This window comes from Drosophila novamexicana, unplaced genomic scaffold (assembly GCF_003285875.2).
Source record: "Drosophila novamexicana strain 15010-1031.04,08,12 unplaced genomic scaffold, DnovRS2.1 tig00000644-arrow-pilon, whole genome shotgun sequence".
NCBI lineage: Eukaryota > Metazoa > Arthropoda > Insecta > Diptera > Drosophilidae > Drosophila > Drosophila novamexicana.
The window spans coordinates 1770001-1787473 of NW_020824814.1; the positions used below are offsets into that span (position 1 = coordinate 1770001).

A 17473-nucleotide genomic window follows, 5' to 3' on the forward strand; every position below is an offset into this window, starting at 1 on the left:
CATTACGTCCGGCTATGAAGCGCGATGTGGAGCCCACCAGATAATTGACTTTGTTAGCCGCCGACATTTTTGTGCTGGATTTGTTGTAAGTACTTGGAGTAGCTATCACAGTTGGGTTGCGTTCACTATAGAGCGGGCTCTATAGGGATTTTTGGTATTTTCTTGGTATTTTTTGCGGTATTTTTGCTTAGAGCATTTGGCGCGTTTGACTAACGAATCGTTTCTGTTGAGCTGATTGCCAGCAGCAGCTGCTTTTATAGCTCGACTTCTTATCGCCATTGTTGGATTTGTGTCTAGTCCGGTTATCGCTTCTAAGTTGACTATTATTTTCTTTTTTGTTGCTTTGATGATGGCTATATTAATTGATTAGTTTATGGATTGGAACGCGTGCAACTGCGACACAGTTTTGTTTATATTTTGCCTCAATGAACACAGGTGCCTGTTGCACTGCTGCAGACTTCCATGTGCGCAGCTCAAAGTGCAAAGTCGTCATCCTCTATACTATGTATTCAATTTCTATTTAAATATATATATTTATATATATATATGCACAGCGTCTATCAGCTTGAATGTATAGGGTATAGCTGACGTAAGCGTCGCACGGTTGACACAATTTACGCACAGCGACAATTCATGCGATTTGTCAATCGCCTAGTTAAAGCTGAGAGGAGGCTGTTTGACGCATTCATAGAGCTATCAATAAATCTATCTATCAACCTACCTATCACTAAATCTACAATCTAACAAGCCGTCTATCCATTAACTCAAGGCCCACCTGCAGCTACTTTCTATATACTGTTTATACCCCAAGACCCAGGCTAGTATTACGACAGTGACCCATCCCTTTACCGACCTATTACATCCTACAACTTGCAAGCGCCTATATGTAGACTAGGGCGCGTTTCAATCGACAGGTGTATATATGATATACATATATATAATGACTCAGAGTATACTGAAAATAGCTTTTAAGCCCAAGGACTAGAAGTCAAAAAGATATATACTAGGCTATTCTAAGATTCTCTATATTCTTTTGATAACTTTGATTCAGCTCCAACCAAGTCGGCGTAAACCAAGTCAATCGGTTCCAGGCGACGGCTGCTGAGTCGAATAATCAAAATCAAACAAGTTGTTTGGCAGCCGCAAATATTATTATAAACCAGGCGAACAGAAATGTAAAGCAGGTAGCTGCAAACCGAATAGTGTTGGGTAGCACTTAGAACCTGATCATTCGCGCTGGACAGCACTGAAAATGATCAAATTGGCGTTGAGCAGCACTGCAATTATTCTTAATGCAGCTACCTGCTGTTCATTTCTGTTCGCCTGGTGAACTAGATATTTTTGGGATCTTAGGTTTTTTGATGATTTAGCACAACAGCCGTTGGCACAGTGCGAGAAGTGCCGCAATTGTTTGCCGTGTTGGAAAATTGAAATCTATGCAAGCACAGCCTATTGCAATGCCAAGACCTTTAGCTTGAAGTGCATTTTATTCTTGATCCATGGAGACGCGGACCTGCTAAATTTGATTTCCCTGAAGCACATTGAGCTCAATACTTCTAATTAGAATGAAAGCACATTCAAGTGCACTCCACTGTTGCCCTAAGGACACATCCTATTGTTGACCTGAATCAGTCTAGAGAACCTCCTACAGAGCCCCCGATTTGCGCCAGCTGTTCGCAGCGTGCTCGAACCTTAGGAATATCTTGGTTGACAATATGTACACACATATATATATATATATATATATGTATCTGTACATGAGCCGTCAACGTGTGACGTTGTCTTTGTTTTTGTTTGCTTTTCCTTATCAACGAATGCATGCAAAAGGGGAGGGAACATCAGCAAGCTGCTTAGTCAATTTGCAAAAAAAATAGAAATAAAAAGCACACAACGTCGAGAAGTGCAATTGTAAAAAACTATAAAAAGCGTGCGCTCAAAAGGCTGAAGAGCAAACAATAATAGTAATAAAAAAATCATAATAATGCATTAATAAATAATAAGCAACAACAATTGCAGGCACTTTAAGTTCAAGGGTGGCCTCCCGCGCAACCCCTCGAAGGAATGGAATCGTATCTGTGTAGGGGTTCTGGGCCCTGGCTCCTGATAAGAGATAAGGGTCGGCACGTTGTCTCGCAGTGCTCTCGCACTGTGCAACCGATCGAAAAGAAACCAATCAAAATTTTGGGCAAAACTTTCCAGCCGCCGCTTGTTTACGAATCTTTAGCGGAAAGTGAACCTCCAATAATGCCCACTCATATTTTTTTTTGGGGGGGATGGACTGATAAGCGCACCGAGTCGGGGAACTTTGAAGCGGGCGCAACGCTCGCACTTTTACTAACAGCCCAAAACAGAGTGTATAAAAGAAATTATCAAGAAAAAGTCAAAAAACAAGCATAAAACTCGCCAGACTACGGTCAACAATCGCGTGTTCCATCCACGATAAGATATATTTCGCCCGGATCCGAATCTAACCCAAAACTTGCCAACATTTCTGATAAGATCGGCTAAGGGGAAAGTTTTGCATCTGTTGCCATGGCCAATAATCGTATATACTATTTGTATCTTAGTAAACAAATGAAAGACGCGAGAGTGACTGACTGCGCGATACCCTGCACTCAAAGCCGAGTTGCCGTATTCTGCAATAATACCAACTTATTTGAATGCAGGCAGATTAAAAGATTGTTTATTATATAATTCTGATTGATTCTTATATAACTGTTGCTGTATTTATTGATCGAAAGTTATTTCAATTTGTGTTCACAAATATGACATTTATTCACAAACAAAAACTCAAGGGGCTTACCTCAAAAAATATATTATTAATCCTCACTGCAGCTGGAAAAAGGTATACAAAACTTCGAGTATACTTGAGGTATACAAAAATCTGAAAATTTTGGTCTTACTAGCTTGATTAATCTCAGAGATTAAACTTATCGATAAACGCAAATAAGTTATCGATAAATTTTTAATAATTCTCCTCTAGAATAGTCGTTATTGTAACTGATATCGACAAAAGGATATAGAAGAGATATATATGTGATTGAGACAATAAGTTCTACTCTGCCTGTTGCATACATTTTCTTAGCAGCAATATACCCCGTGTCTTCAATGAATACTGGGTATAAGAACTGTGCTAAGCACGCGGTTCGCATCTCAGATTGTAGTCCCAGTCTCAGCTAAAAAACATAGAAAAATAATATAAATAATATTCTGATTAATGTGAACTGTTCTATTCGAAATTGCGTTGCCTACTTTTTGGCCAGCGTGGGAATTAATTATCAACAGAATACAACTTAGAAACAATGTTGATAATTGAATTAAAAGCGCATTTAACGCCTACATGTATCTAGCCTAAGCCAAGACAGTCGGAGGCGTGGAGGGGAGAGCAGAGCAGGGAGGGAGGAGTAGGAGGGATTGGGCATATAACTAATTGAGTTTAATTGACGAGACAAAAGCAATTAAGGCACCGAATCTAAGGAATTGGTTAGACAAGCTGCAACTAGATTCCGTATTGCCCGAGAGTTAAATGCTTAACTAAGTCGATTATGCATAAATTAAGCATAGAGTATGGCTGGATTGCGATTCCTTTGCTGTGCAACTCACTGACGACGCCCCCAGGCGGCGAGTAGCGGCAACAAGAGCAGCGCGACGAGGCCAACGCCCACACGTCCGGTCCCGTTGCAGACCTTGCGTATGGTCTCCGTGTAGAGTCCACGGCGGGAGAGCATGCTCCGTATGCTGCGCAGCTCCTAGAGATGGATGGGAAGCGAAGCGAGTGGTGAGTAAATATTAACAAGAAGTGATAACGTAACGACTGCACAATACTTTGTTTACAGTATAATGAGTGGCATAATATAGGTGGGAATGGCTCTTGAGCACGTGACTCTAAAACTGTTAGCCCAAAGACAGTGGCTGTCAAACTGACAGCTTGGACAATAAAGAAGGCAGAGAGGAGAACTTCAATTAGGGCCATGCCTAACCTTTCCGCCCCATTTGATATATCTTGTTGTGACTCTAAAACTGTGGCACATAAATTAATCTTTGGGTAGATCATGACAAAAGGTGTCCGTGGGCGTGTTCGGCTTATTTGAAGATCCCAAATTGCGGATCACTTAGAGAGAAGTTAAGAAGCTTGGCTTCAGACAGACAGACACAAAACCAATATAGCCACTTTTCCACTTGTAAACAGAGTATGCCAGGCATACTGATGCTCACATCGTTGCTGAGGCCCAGGCGATTGCGTGTGAGCACAACTGTATAAATGGAGCTCTTGATATCGTTGCCGCAGAAGGTCAACACCAGGTGATCGTTGACCGCTTTTACCACCTGGACGGTGCCCGTGAACTGTGTATAGCTGTTGCGTGTGACCAGAGAGCCGCGCTGATCCCCAATATTGGACCACTGGCCGGGCGCATCTGTCGTATAGTTGAACGTATATTCCAGATTGTTGTCACGCTCGCTCCACACCAGACGCAGATATCCTGCCCGGTGCGCATTCTGCGGCTGACGCACATACTCATCGTTGTCCGCATATTGCGACGTGGTCGAGATGTGCCTATAATTGTTTTGATTCTGATTCTGATTTCGATTGTTGTAGTTGCGGTAATTGTTGTTGTTGTTGTCGTTGTAGAGTCGACTATTGTGCATCTGAAAGCAAAGAAAATTCTCAAAATGAAACATAAATCTCTTAATGTTCTCGGACTCGGACTCACCTGCTGCGTCACATCGGTCAGGTGAATTATAACGCACGAATCGTATTCGTAGACGCCCGGAAAATCTTGACTATGCATTATGATCTCGCTGCCATACCACAGGCCCATTATCTGTATAATCAAGTTTATATATTATTTTCATATATGCAAAGAAACTCTTCTAAAACAAACAATTCAGCGACACGTCGCAGTTTAAATACCCTTTAACGAATATGTGAGCCGAGTAGTAAGGCTCGGAGAAGTTCGTTGAAGACATCTTGAAAGGCTGAACACTTTCATATACAAAAATTAATTTTTTACTCTTTCTTCCTACAGATCTATATCTTATAGTAATCCCATATAGTTTAGATATGTCTCATATATGGGGAGCACAATGAACAAACGAGATTTACAAACTAACTTCGACCAATCCTTATGACAGCTATATGATATTACGATCCGATTCGGACGTCTCCGGTCTGCAGGAGTAAGGCGAACCCTTTGCAAAGCTTCATGATGGAAGATTTTGAAGCGAGTGATTCGTTTGCACAGACAGTCCACTAAAACTAGCTTGTTCTACTAGGCGTTACACATTTGCTGAGCAAATTAAAGCAACCTTTGAAAGGGTATTAAAAACTTCAAATACTTGTGCAAGTGCTTTGACAACCCTTGCGCAGGTGTCGCTTCTAGGAAAAACCACCCAACACCCAACACCCTATACTTACGGTTGGCAATTCCCATTCTTCCAGTTCTACTCCAACTGCCTTTTGCTGCGTGCATATAGGTTTTACAATAATTCAATTATAATTGAAAAAGTTAAAGTAATGTAGATATAGATGCAAGCGCATATAATATATATGTGAATACATGCCGCTCGACAAATTCGATTTGCATGCGCGTCACATACTCGGACTGCCTCAATTATTAGCCCGCATGCAGAAGGTCTGACGTACGGACGGACGGACGGGCTGACTAAACGACTCACTCACTGATCGACTGGCTGAGTGCCTGGGAAGACGACCCGACGTTGACATATGCCCCTTTAGTCAAAGGGGTTAATTAGCACAAATCAGCCCTAATTGGATTAGTTATCAACAAAAGTTCGAGCCGGAAATTCCAAGTTTCTCTTTACGGTTGGTTGCTTTTAAGGTTTTTTATTATGAAAATCACCTTAAGAATTAAGCAAATATGTTAATACACAGAAAGGATTCGAAATAAAATGAACGAAATGGAGAAAAAGTTTCAGGATCGAAAACGTGGGTTCGAAAAAAAACCCTACAAGAGACCATTTTTATTTGAATACGTTGAGTACTGCGTTCAGTACTGCCAACTCACCTGTTGCAAATCCACCGAATGCTGTGGATTGACATTAATGCAACGCATCGCCGCATTAATACGTTCAGTGCTGGTGGAGCCATCCATTGATCCAAAGACATTATGATCTAAATTGTTTCCTGCGCAGTGTGACCAGCACACGCTAAAGATCACAAAATATGCAAATTTCATAAGCATGGTAACTCGCGGGCTATCACTGTATGTGTGCGGGAGCTGTTGATAAGGCTTGAGCCGCTGCTGCAGACAACGAGCGAACTGCGCTTAACGAAATGCCGGAATCAACTGACAGCTAAAACGAGCGAAGGCAAAGCTACAGCCAGCCGAAGGAGAGGGAGAGAGATTGAACGAAAGAGAGCAGAGCAATTGCATGAGTATTGGTGAAAGGTGACAAAGAAGGAAGCGACAGGGGACGGCAGCTGTAAGTGCACTCTTTCGTTCAGTTTGTTGCGTAGCTCGCGCTGATCATTAGTTAATTAAGTTAATTGTTGAGCTTTTGCTGAGCCGCTCGCACCCGCACAATGCGAATGAGCCAAGCGGCACGCCCACCCTAACCCCTTTGCCTACGACTAGTAGTGTCAATTGAGCTGTGTGTGTGTGTGTAAGTGTGAGTGTATGTACGCTTGAGCTGACCATTCAATTGCTTGAGCCACAAAACTGAGCACATTTTTAGAAAGATGAAGCTTTAGCTTGGCAATGGTTGTGCAGAGACGGAGGAGGGAGCGGGGTGTGTTCGGGATGAGTCAACATGTGAATTAAATTTACTCAGCATCGTTTTCGTTGTTATTGTTGTGCGTTTTATTAGCATTGATTATGTGCTTAATCTACGTGCCTACCCCCCTGCCCCACCCCTTGGATATAAATAACAAGAATCGTACAATGTTTATAGCCTACATATAGGTGCTGCCATAAATATAAGTAGCTTGTGGCAGCGTTGGGGCGAGCACTTGTTGGGGGGGGGGGGGGCCCAAATATATAAATCGTGTGATTTATTTAGAAGCGCAGCATACTCTGGTTGATCTTCTCGTAGATCCAATCGATATAGTGACAGACGCGCACATAGACGCCAGGTCGGTTCTGATAGCCGCAGTGCTGTCCCCAGGATATGATGCCATAAAGTGTTTCGCCATCTGCAAAGGAGCACAAGATTAATAAAGTCCTGAAAGCCTTATAGGCTCCACACTACTCACCCTCATCCGAGCAGACAAGCGGGCCGCCAGAGTCGCCCTCGCAGGCATCGACGCTTTCGTCCATGGAGCCGGCGCAGAACATGCCTAATTGGAGCAGAAATAGAAGAAGTTTGAAACTGATAACATTTTGGATTGGATTGGATGTATACATTTGGCAAAGGGTACAATAATTTCGTCACGAAATTTGCTACTCATAGAAGTACAAAATTCGGATCCCATAAAGAATATATATTCTTGATCAATAGAGGCATATTTTTCAGCAAATGCATATATAGATTCTCTACAAATCTTATAATAGGAAGCTTATATGGAAAAAGTATATAATAATACAGGTATTTTGTACGAAGTCATATAAGTATTATATATGTTTATGTGTGTGTATATATGTATGTGTGTATGTATGTATGCGTGTGTGTGTGTGTGTGGACGTGTATGTATGTATGTATATGTGCATTATGTATATGTGTATGCGTGCATATCTGTTTTCTAATGCCAAACGCAGACATAGCTTATTTGTCGTTGTGCTGCAAATTTAAATAAAACGAATTTCTGCCAAGTGCTGTCCTCCTCGATTCTCAAAAATTAAAGTAGGCCCTGCATAAATTCACCAAGGCAGGAAACGTTGGCTCCAACGGCCTGGAGGAGCAGCTGCGGAGGAGGCGGTGGAGCAGGAGGCGGCGGCGCAGGAGGAGGTGGGCGGGTAAGTAGATATGTATGTAGGTAGATGTATGTATGTATGTAGGTAGATGTATGTATGTATGTAGGTAGATGTATGTATGTATGTAGGTAGATGTATGTATGTAGGTAGATGTATGTATGTAGGTGTATGTATGTATGTAGGTGTATGTATGTATGTATGTAGGTGTATGTATGTATGTATGTATGTATGTATGTATGTATGTATGTATGTATGTATGTATGTATGTATGTATGTATGTATGTATGTATGTATGTATGTATGTATGTATTTATGTATGTATGTATGTATGTATGTATGTATGTATGTATGTATGTATGTATGTATGTATGTATGTATGTATGTATGTATGTATGTATGTATGTATGTATGTATGTATGTATGTATGTATGTATGTATGTATGTATGTATGTATGTATGTATGTATGTATGTATGTATGTATGCATGCATGCATGCATGCATGCATGCATGCATGCACCTACCTTCGGTCATGGCATGCATGCATGTATGCATATATGCACCTACCTTCGGTCATGGCATCACCGTAGACATTCATTTGCTTGCAAGTCGCATCCGGCAAAATGGGCAGCTGAGCAGCTCTCAGTTCCTGGGAGGGAGCTGCAAACAAAGGCACCAGTTAGTAACCTAATGAAGACGCATTTCACGTTGTTTACTCACTGGACATGCCCGATTTGATGGAGCCCCAGCCGGAGATGGTGCAAGTGCGATTCTCAACCAGCGGCGCACCACGCTCAGGCAAACAAATTGGCTGCACGTAGTCGCTGAACTTAAGCGGTGCCTTGAGCACCACGACGGCAATGTCATTGTTCATGTGCGTGGGCTGCCGGAACTGCTCGTGCGTGTACCAGTTCTCAATGAAGGCATCCACCTCCGAGTGCTCCGCTATGTTGGCATAGTGATCGCCGACGCGCACAAAATAGGCGCCCTTTGGATGACCGTAGAGGCAATGGGCGGCGGTGAGCAGATGCCGCTTGGAGATGACCACAGCACCGCACCAGTGGCTGGAGATGCCGCCGCGTCCACGCGTGCGTATCGTAGCCTGCCACGGATGACGGCCACGACGCGCCACGCTGCCCTGCACCACACGCTGTTCCGGATGCGCAAACTCATCGGTCAGGTCGTCCTTGAAGATGCCACAGCGTCGCGGTGTGCGCAATGCCTTGCTCGATCTCTCCCAGAGGCCTATGTCGGAGAGACTAACTTGGGCGGCTTGGCCAACCGAGCTGTCCTTGTCCAATGCCTGTAGACGAGTTCGTTGCCGTGACTGCCGCGGTGGCGGTCCGGCGGTGCAGCGCAGACCCACATCCTCGGTGTGATTGCAGTTGTGCTCGCCCCAGTTCCAGTGCCGGCACATGTCTATGCTCGTCTCGTTGCCCTGGCATAGAACCTGATCCAGCCAGATGGGTCCGCTGCCCGGACCGAAAATGTTCTTTTCAATTTTCTAAAAGAAAGCAGAAAAAGTTAAGCTTCTCCGGTTATCGGTTGTTGTTGGTCAGTTGCCACTTACAGCTGCTCCATAGTAGCCCAGATTATTGCAGGCCACCTGCGCAGCTTTTATATTGAAGTCATCGTCGCAGACGGAGCCCCAAACGCCATGATACTTGACCTCCAGACGACCCTCGATCGGGCTGCGTCCGCCCTCCAGACGATACTCAATGGGCGCCTAAAAAAGTACGGATTAGTCTAAAGGTCCATAGCTAAAAAACCCGACACTACAAACCTTGCAGACGGCATCGCTCTCGTCTGACTTGTCCGCACAATCCTCGGTGTGATCGCAGACAAAGGCGGGCGGTATGCACTCCTTTGACGTCTGACACAACCAGAAATTGTTGGGACACTTTAGCACGGGCACCTTGCAGACCACGCCCACCACCTCATCAACACCACAGTTGTGCACACCCCAGCCCTTAAAGTCGCAATCCTTTAGCTTTGTCTCGTTGCCCCGACACTCGAGCTCATCCATGGCATAGTTGAAGTTCCGTTCGGGTGGCTCATAGTAGGAATTGCCACGCACCTCAGCAGCGCCCATCTTAAAGCCCAGCTCACGGCACACAACATCCGCATCGCGCAGTCCGAACTTGTCGTCGCAAACGTAGCCCCACTGGCCATTGACTGATCGGATAGAAAGAATTGCTATACACAGCCTACAGTTTGTCATTAAATCAAGTTGAACTCACCCTTGACCTCAATGCGTCCCATGTGCGGACTCTCGCCGCCCGTCAGGCGCACCTGATAGCCCAGATGATCGCACTGATGCTCATCTCTCCGATTGCCACAGTTGTTGACGCCATCGCAGACTTCGATTTTCTTCACACACTTGCCCCCGCCGCAATCAAACTCGCAGGGCTCATCAAAACCACTGCGAAAACGTATTTCTGGAGTACGTGACGTGGTGGCTTCCGCATTTGGATTGGGCAGAAAGTCAGGCTCTTCCCCAAAGTCTGGCTGCGGCTCTGGCTGCTCCCTTTGCTTTGGTTGTGGATGCTCCTCGTTTTTGGTGGAAAAAGGATTGGGTAGATTGGGATGGCTGCTATGGTAAAGACGGCTGTGCTCGTGAGGATGATGATGGTGGTGGTGGTGGGGGTGGTGTGGGTGGTGCTGGTGTTTGGCTTGGTGCTGGTCTTCCGGCTTATCGAACGGATCGGGCATATTTGGATGACGCTTGTGGAACTCACGACTGTGACCCCACGCATGCCAGTTGTTGGAATTTGAGTTTGGATAGGATTGCGTACTGCTATCGGTGTCCACTCTACGTGTGCCCCGTTGGAAGTCAGTCGTGTCATAGCCGGATGCGTACGTCGTTGGATTTAGGGTTTGCTCAGTGCGCGCCGTTTCACCCGCATCTGGAACAACAGAGTCATCGTCAGCAATGTCCAAGCTTTCCTGTTCGCCCGCCACAATCAGTTCAACCTCATCGTCGGGCGTCTGTCTGCCCCGATGGGGTTCTTTGATCGTCGTGGTCGTGGTCGGGATGGGAGTCGTGCTAGTCGGTGGCTTACTAATAGCGGACGCAATGGCGGATTCGGCCCGCTCGGCTAGTGCTTCCTGCGCATTGCCGCTGTGATTGAAATAGGGCCGCAGCATCAAACGCAACGCCTCACCGAGAGCTACCTTGGAGGGTGTCTCTGCCGCGGGAGCAGCTCCTTGTGGTGGATTGTAAAACTGATGGTTGAAGGGCGGTGGCCTCAAGCCGATTCTTTCTGTGGTGGTCGTCTCCGAATCACCATAATCGGCTTCATCATAATCTCCCCTGTCCATAAAAGGATCAGGTTCGCGGGCACGAGGTGGCACCTTCTGCCAGGAAGCATTCTGCGAATGCGCAACTGCCGCATAGGGCGGACTATAGTGTGGGTGATTGGCTGGATTAGCAGGTGTGGCATTGAACACACGTGGATAAATCGGGAATGTGCGGAGGTTCGAAGGCGTCGAGCTGGTGGTGGGAGTTGTTGTAGTCTCGGCCAGAGATGGGCGGGAGGGTGGCTGCAACCCACCATACAAATTTGATTCATTAGCCACAGGATGGGGCTGACCCCGATAAGTGGGACTGTGATTGGCAGGCACAGAGGGAACGGGCGCAGGTGCTTGACCGAAAGTAGGATAAGGCTGATCTACAGTTGCTTGGGTATCCACATCGGGATTATAGTCGTCCAGGTCAAGTGGTCGCTGTCTTGGTAGGGCACGGGCAGGGGGATTGGATTGTGGGTGAATTGGAGTAAAGCCAGAGGGCTGAGCTGGAGGTGTAGGCGGTTGCAGACCACCATACAAATTTGATTCAACCGCTGGCGGATAAGACTGACCATGAAAAGTGGGCTTATGATTAGTGGGCACAGAGGGATAAGGAGAATGCTCGCGAGGCTGTTGATGCGATCCGCTTGGCAGCTGATCTCTAGGCCCTTCAGCATGTCCATCGGGTTGGTAGTCAAGATCTAAGGGCTGCTGTCCTGGTAGACTAGCCTGAGGGTAGCTGCTCTGAGGATTGTATGGTGTACGCGCCGTATGCCAGTCATTTGTCTGGGAGCGACTGAAATTCTGACGCGACGAGTGGACAGTCTCCACGGGCTGAGCATAGTAAACATTGCTTGTGGTGGGCGCCATGGGCGCCAGTGGCGTTTTATATACTGAATTTGTGGTAGTGGGTTGATAGTTACGATTCGGCAGCAGTGAGCCCTCCACATAGAGCACGCTCTGTGTGGGCGCCTGTCGATTGTAGGAGCTTCCCTGGCCCGACCAGCCGTTAGCGAGTGTCTGCTGTGTATCCTGCCCAAAGCCAATGCCCGACGGACGTTCCATATTCATGTCGCTCCAGCGACTTCCGCCACTGACAACGGTCGTTTTAATGCCCGATCCACTGCCGTACTGATCGGCACCACCGTAAACCGGTTGCACATACGCCTTTGGCTCGCGTGCGTCTGTAAGAATCAGGGATTATTCGTGAAATATGAAAAAAATATTGGGTAATGAATGTTAGTAACCATGACGCAGATCTATCCAACCATAGGAGTTCAGTGCTTGCTTTGACTGATAGTCACAGCGATCGTGTGTGGGCACCTGCGTGCCCGGCACACACAGACGCCGAGATACGCTGAAAACCTGACCAGCGGGACAATCGAGGAATACCGCCTCCGAGGTTTGGGCTGCACAGCTGATAAATTTGTGTGGCAACGTCGGATGCTGATAGTTGCCCGTCAAACCAAATGGACACCTGATCCCAACGCTAGCTCCCACATGCTGAAGCTGCTGCCACCACTCGTAAAATATCTGCAGCTCACTTAAACGGTAAACGCGATCGATGCGCTGCACTTGCTCCTGAGGTTGACATCTGCGCTGCGATAGGCTAAAGTGTTGACCATTGGGACAGCTCTGAAGGCGCGTAATGCCCGCCTCACAGCTCAAATACTGCGTACAGTCGAAGGGATATGCGTGATTGCCCACAGCCGCATGTGGACAACTTATAGCTGTAACGGGAGAAGATCATCAGGATTCCACTTTTTCTGACTTTTAACGGGCCAACTCACACTCCAACTGTTCTAGGCTGAGCTCCTCCGCACCGCTAAACAGGGAAACGCGATCTGCAGCCAGCACGAGTTCCGCTGACAGGCAATAGCCACGCGAGAGACTGAAAACTTCATTGGGCAGGCACTGCCTGATCGTTGTATGTCCCTCATCGCAATATAGGTAGCTTTTGGCATCAAAGGGATGTGCATAAAGGCCATAGACATGAACAGGGCAAGCCAAACGATAGGAGGGAACGGTGGTAGGATAAGTATTCGGATTGATGATAGACTGAGCACAATTCACTTGGGCGGCGTGATCGCAGTCGCCCCGTAATCTATTGAAAGCTGTACCGGGTTCACAATCCTGAACAAAGGTCTGGCCATTTGCGCAGTTTAGAAACTTGGTGCAGTCGTAAGGATGCGGTTGAAGTCCACCAGCACCAGATAGACATTCCACAACTCCGTTAACAGGCTGTAAATTGAACTGCGGCTCTCGACCCTCAGCCACCGGGTGTTCTTGGGAGAACTCATGCTGCGTCTCTGTTAGATACTCCACCCGATCGTACGCGGACACCAATTCATCCCTGGCCACGCAACGTCGTTGGGAGATGCTGAAGACCTCCCCCTTTTCACAGCTCTCAATGGAGGTCTGTTGATCGCGACAGTTTAAAAACTTGGTACAATCAAAGGGATGTAAATAGTATCCAACTGCATTTGCGGGACAGGTGACAGTGGTAAGGTCTAGCAAAAGGTCAGCTGGGGAGCGAAAAATACTAGGGGTCACTCAAATATTCAAATTCAGGTATAATCTTACTCGAGAGCTGAATATTTATATAGGCATAGTCCAAAAAGTCATGTGACGTGAGCTGCTGACGAGCCGCGCACCTGCGCGTGGATAGACTATAAACAGATCCCGCTGGGCAGGACTCCACCTGCAGCAAACCATTCTGACACAGCACAAAGTGACCGGCATGGAATGGATAGGCGTAGTTGCCACGCAGATTGGGGGGACAGGACTTTAGTCCAGACTGGAAGGCCTGACTATCCGTGTAACTGTAGTTGCCTCCTTGAAAGCTGAGCTCCGAAAAGAACTTGACGCGTTCCGCTCGGGTCACTTGTCTACGCGGTCGACACGCCCGTTGAGTAAAACTATATGCCATATCCTGTCCACAGCTTAAAATAGACATCCCTCCTCCAGCTTCGCAGCGAACATACTTCCCAGCATCGTAGGGGTAGAGATGAAGACCATCCGTGCCCGCCGGACAGCGGGTCAGCATCAGAGCTGAAGAGGGTACAGCTCAAAAGGTATGAAGACCGGATAATACGAGGTCACTTACAATATTCGTAGCTGATCTCGGAGACAATGTAAGTCACATAGTCGCTATACACAGATTGTGCCTTAAGCTGGCAATACCCTTTGGATATACTAAAGACGTGACCAGAAATACAGCTCTGGACAGCCACCTTGCCAGCCTTACAATTGAGGAACTTGGTTTGATCGAAGGGATGAACGAACAGGCCTTCGACGCCTCCAGGACAGAGTAGATCACTCAGCCGGGCGGTAGCTGAGAGGATTCGTTAGGATTACAAACTAAACAAGCAAAAAAACGAGCAACTGAAAGCGCATGAAAAGCAAAAGATGATACCAAAGACCCAAATGAGAAGCGAATGGAGTAAGCAAAAGAAAGCGCAGGCAGATATTAGTTCAACTTACAGGAGAAATCAGTTTGGGTAGAGAGGGCTCCCGTGGGAACACAAATCAAACTGTGGCTATCAAAGACCTCACCCGACTGGCATTGCTCAAGGCGGGGCTGTACACCAATTCCACATTTGACATACTTGTGAGGATCCTTGAAATACGGAAATAAGCCGCGAGCTCCTTCCGGGCAACTTGCTCCGTTAAACGATCCATTTACATCAACCGATGATCCACCTTGATGACCCGTAGCTGAGCCGCTAACATGACCGCTATAACCACTGTAAGTTATCTCGCCTTCGCCCGTATACGAACGTCCCTCGCCGCAGTCCACCTTATCCTTGAAGTCACAGACCAACAGAGATGCGCTAAAAGCTGTTCCAGGCCCACAGTCCTGAATAAAAGTCTGCCCATTAGCGCAATTCAGGAACTTTGTACAATCGTAGGGATGCTTGTGAAGGCCACTAGCGCCTGGAGGACACGTAGCTTCTTCTTGCAGATTTTGTGCCTTAGACTGCAACTGTCGACCCTCAGCCACCGGGTGTTCTTGGGAGAACTCATGCTGCGTCTCTGTTAGATACTCCACCCGATCGTACGCGGACACCAATTCATCCCTGGCCACGCAACGTCGTTGGGAGATGCTGAAGACCTCCCCCTTTTCACAGCTCTCAATGGAGGTCTGTTGATCGCGACAGTTTAAAAACTTGGTACAATCAAAGGGATGTAAATAGTATCCAACTGCATTTGCGGGACAGGTGACAGTGGTAAGGTCTAGCAAAAGGTCAGCTGGGGAGCGAAAAATACTAGGGGTCACTCAAATATTCAAATTCAGGTATAATCTTACTCGAGAGCTGAATATTTATATAGGCATAGTCCAAAAAGTCATGTGACGTGAGCTGCTGGCGAGCCGCGCACCTGCGCGTGGATAGACTATAAACAGATCCCGCTGGGCAGGACTCCACCTGCAACAAACCATTCTGACACAGCACAAAGTGACCGGCATGGAATGGATAGGCGTAGTTGCCACGCAGATTGGGGGGACAGGACTTTAGTCCAGACTGAAAGGCCTGACTATCCGTGTAACTGTAGCTGCCTCCTTGAAAGCTAAGCTCCGAAAAGAACTTGACGCGTTCCGCTCGAGTCACTTGTCTACGCGGTCGACACGCCCGTTGAGTAAAACTATATGCCATATCCTCTCCACAGCTCAAAATAGACATCCCTCCTCCAGCTTCGCAGCGAACATACTTCCCAGCATCGTAGGGGTAGAGATGAAGACCATCCGTGCCCGCCGGACAGCGGGTCAGCATCAGAGCTGAAGAGGGTACAGCTCAAAAGGTATGAAGACCGGATAATACGAGGTCACTTACAATATTCGTAGCTGATCTCGGAGACAATGTAAGTCACATAGTCGCTATACACAGATTGTGCCTTAAGCTGGCAATACCCTTTGGATATACTAAAGACGTGACCAGGAATACAGCTCTGGACAGCCACCTTGCCAGCCTTACAATTGAGGAATTTGGTTTGATCGAAGGGATGAACGAACAGGCCTTCGACGCCTCCAGGACAGAGTAGATCACTTAGCCGGGCGGTAGCTGAGAGGATTCGTTAGGATTACAAACTAAACAAGCAAAAAAACGAGCAACTGAAAGCGCATGAAAAGCAAAAGATGATACCAAAGACCCAAATGAGAAGCGAATGAAGTAAGCAAAAGAAAGCGCAGGCAGATATTAGTTCAACTTACAGGAGAAATCAGTTTGGGCAGCGAGGGCTCCAATGGGAATACAAATCAAACTGTGGCCATCGAAAATTTTACCCGATGGGCATTGCTCTAGACGCGGCTGCACACCAATTCCACAAATTACATATTTATAGGGGTCATTGGGGTAGGGAAATTGACCGCGAGCACCTTCTGGACAAGTGAGTCCACCAGAAGTGCCACCCGTTTGACCTAAGTTTGTGTTAGTTGATGATGTGTATTAAATGTAGGAGCCAGACGTACCTTGAGCTGATTCATCAACATTGAAGCGACCATCACCGCAATCCACCTTGTGCTTGTAGTCGCAAACCAACATGGATGGACTGAAGGCTGTGCCGGGTCCACAGTTCTGGATAAAGGTCTGTCCATTGGCGCAGTTCAGAAACTTGGTGCAGTCATAAGGATGCGGCTGCAGGCCGTTCAAGCCCGCTGCGCACTTGGGCTGTGTATTCAGCTGCTGCAATCGAGCCGAGCGACCGGCTTGACCCTCACAGGCTACTTGGGACAGGTGGTCACAAGTTCCAGTTAGGGCATTAAAAGCCGTGCCCGGTGAACAGGTTTGTATAGTGGATCGACCATTTGCGCAGCTGATGAAACGATGGCAATCGTGGGCATATGGCTTAAGTCCTCTAAACTGGGGCGGGCAGGCCGTATCCCGTTCATAGATTGGCTGCTCTTGAGCGTGGGCATTGTTGGAATGCGTCGATGCTGATAACCCGGACTGCGCCGACTGTCCATCAGAATAGCTGCCAGGTTGATAAGCGAGCGATTCGTGTAGCTGTCGAAGTCGCAATTGAGAACATTTTGTGTGTGATTATTATGGGTTTATATATATTGAATGGATCAATAGAAGAGAGACTTCCTGTTGAATATCAATTCGTATCAATTAAGTAATAAATCGTCATACTTACGGCCAGCACAAGGAGCGCCAGTCCAAGGCACAAAGCTCTCAAGATCATTTATATATATATATATTTTTTGATATATATATATAATTTATTTATATAGTATTTTTATTTTCACTCAAACTGATAGCGTTGGCCCGAAAAGTGATACGAGAGATGCGCGCGAATTTCAATTTTAGCTGCCTCT

At 46.7% G+C, this 17473-nt stretch overlaps 3 protein-coding genes across 5 annotated transcripts in view; all 3 read right to left on the reverse strand.

Moving 5' to 3' along the window:
* The window catches only part of LOC115762657, a 567-nt gene extending 341 nt beyond the window's left edge, over nt 1-226 (reverse strand). Inside the window, exon 1 of the mRNA XM_030704964.1 lies at nt 1-226. This exon is cut by the window's left edge and continues 341 nt beyond it. Within this exon, the coding sequence (XP_030560824.1) occupies nt 1-67 (67 nt within the window). The 5' untranslated portion in view covers nt 68-226.
* A 2093-nt stretch (nt 227-2319) lies between these two features.
* On the reverse strand, nt 2320-6285 carry LOC115762806 (kinesin-related protein 10). The gene is made up of 4 exons (XM_030705160.1): nt 6027-6285; nt 4713-4823; nt 4216-4647; nt 2320-3749 (listed from the first exon to the last, which is right to left on the reverse strand). The coding sequence occupies exons 1-4, from the start codon at nt 6201-6203 to the stop codon at nt 3600-3602; spliced, it is 870 nt and encodes a 289-aa protein (XP_030561020.1). The 5' UTR covers nt 6204-6285; the 3' UTR covers nt 2320-3599.
* Nucleotides 6286-6805: 520 nt separating this feature from the next.
* Nucleotides 6806-17370, reverse strand: LOC115762940. Of its 3 annotated transcripts, XM_030705322.1 has the most exons (18): nt 17293-17370; nt 16625-17159; nt 16367-16573; nt 15990-16217; nt 15467-15934; nt 14641-15408; nt 14264-14491; nt 13741-14208; nt 12948-13682; nt 12405-12887; nt 12081-12341; nt 10110-10775; nt 9653-10044; nt 9440-9595; nt 8590-9373; nt 8437-8529; nt 7214-7297; nt 6806-7153 (listed from the first exon to the last, which is right to left on the reverse strand). In XM_030705322.1, exons 1-18 carry the CDS (start codon nt 17338-17340, stop codon nt 7017-7019), a joined length of 6741 nt encoding a protein of 2246 aa, XP_030561182.1. In that variant the 5' UTR covers nt 17341-17370; the 3' UTR covers nt 6806-7016. The 3 variants fall into 3 exon arrangements, with proteins under 3 accessions (XP_030561182.1, XP_030561181.1, XP_030561183.1); XM_030705321.1 differs by having other exon boundaries at nt 10110-12341; XM_030705323.1 differs by lacking the exons at nt 12405-12887; nt 12948-13682; nt 13741-14208; ... (3 more) ...; nt 15990-16217; nt 16367-16573 and having other exon boundaries at nt 10110-12341.
* Between the last annotated feature and the right edge of the window lie 103 nt (nt 17371-17473).

Coding starts and splice junctions, on each gene's coding strand:
- LOC115762806 (XM_030705160.1), bottom strand. CDS start 6,203: ATGCTTATGAAATTTGCATATTTTGTGATCTTTAGCGTGTGCTGGTCA. Junction 4,648..4,712: donor TGACCGATGTGACGCAGCAG/GTGAGTCCGAGT, acceptor CTTTGCTTTCAG/ATGCACAATAGTCGACTCTA. Junction 3,750..4,215: donor GCCTGGGCCTCAGCAACGAT/GTGAGCATCAGT, acceptor ATCCATCTCTAG/GAGCTGCGCAGCATACGGAG.
- LOC115762940 (XM_030705321.1), bottom strand. CDS start 17,340: ATGATCTTGAGAGCTTTGTGCCTTGGACTGGCGCTCCTTGTGCTGGCC. Junction 17,160..17,292: donor TGGCGCTCCTTGTGCTGGCC/GTAAGTATGACG, acceptor CGACTTCGACAG/CTACACGAATCGCTCGCTTA. Junction 9,374..9,439: donor TGGGCTACTATGGAGCAGCT/GTAAGTGGCAAC, acceptor GCTTTCTTTTAG/AAAATTGAAAAGAACATTTT.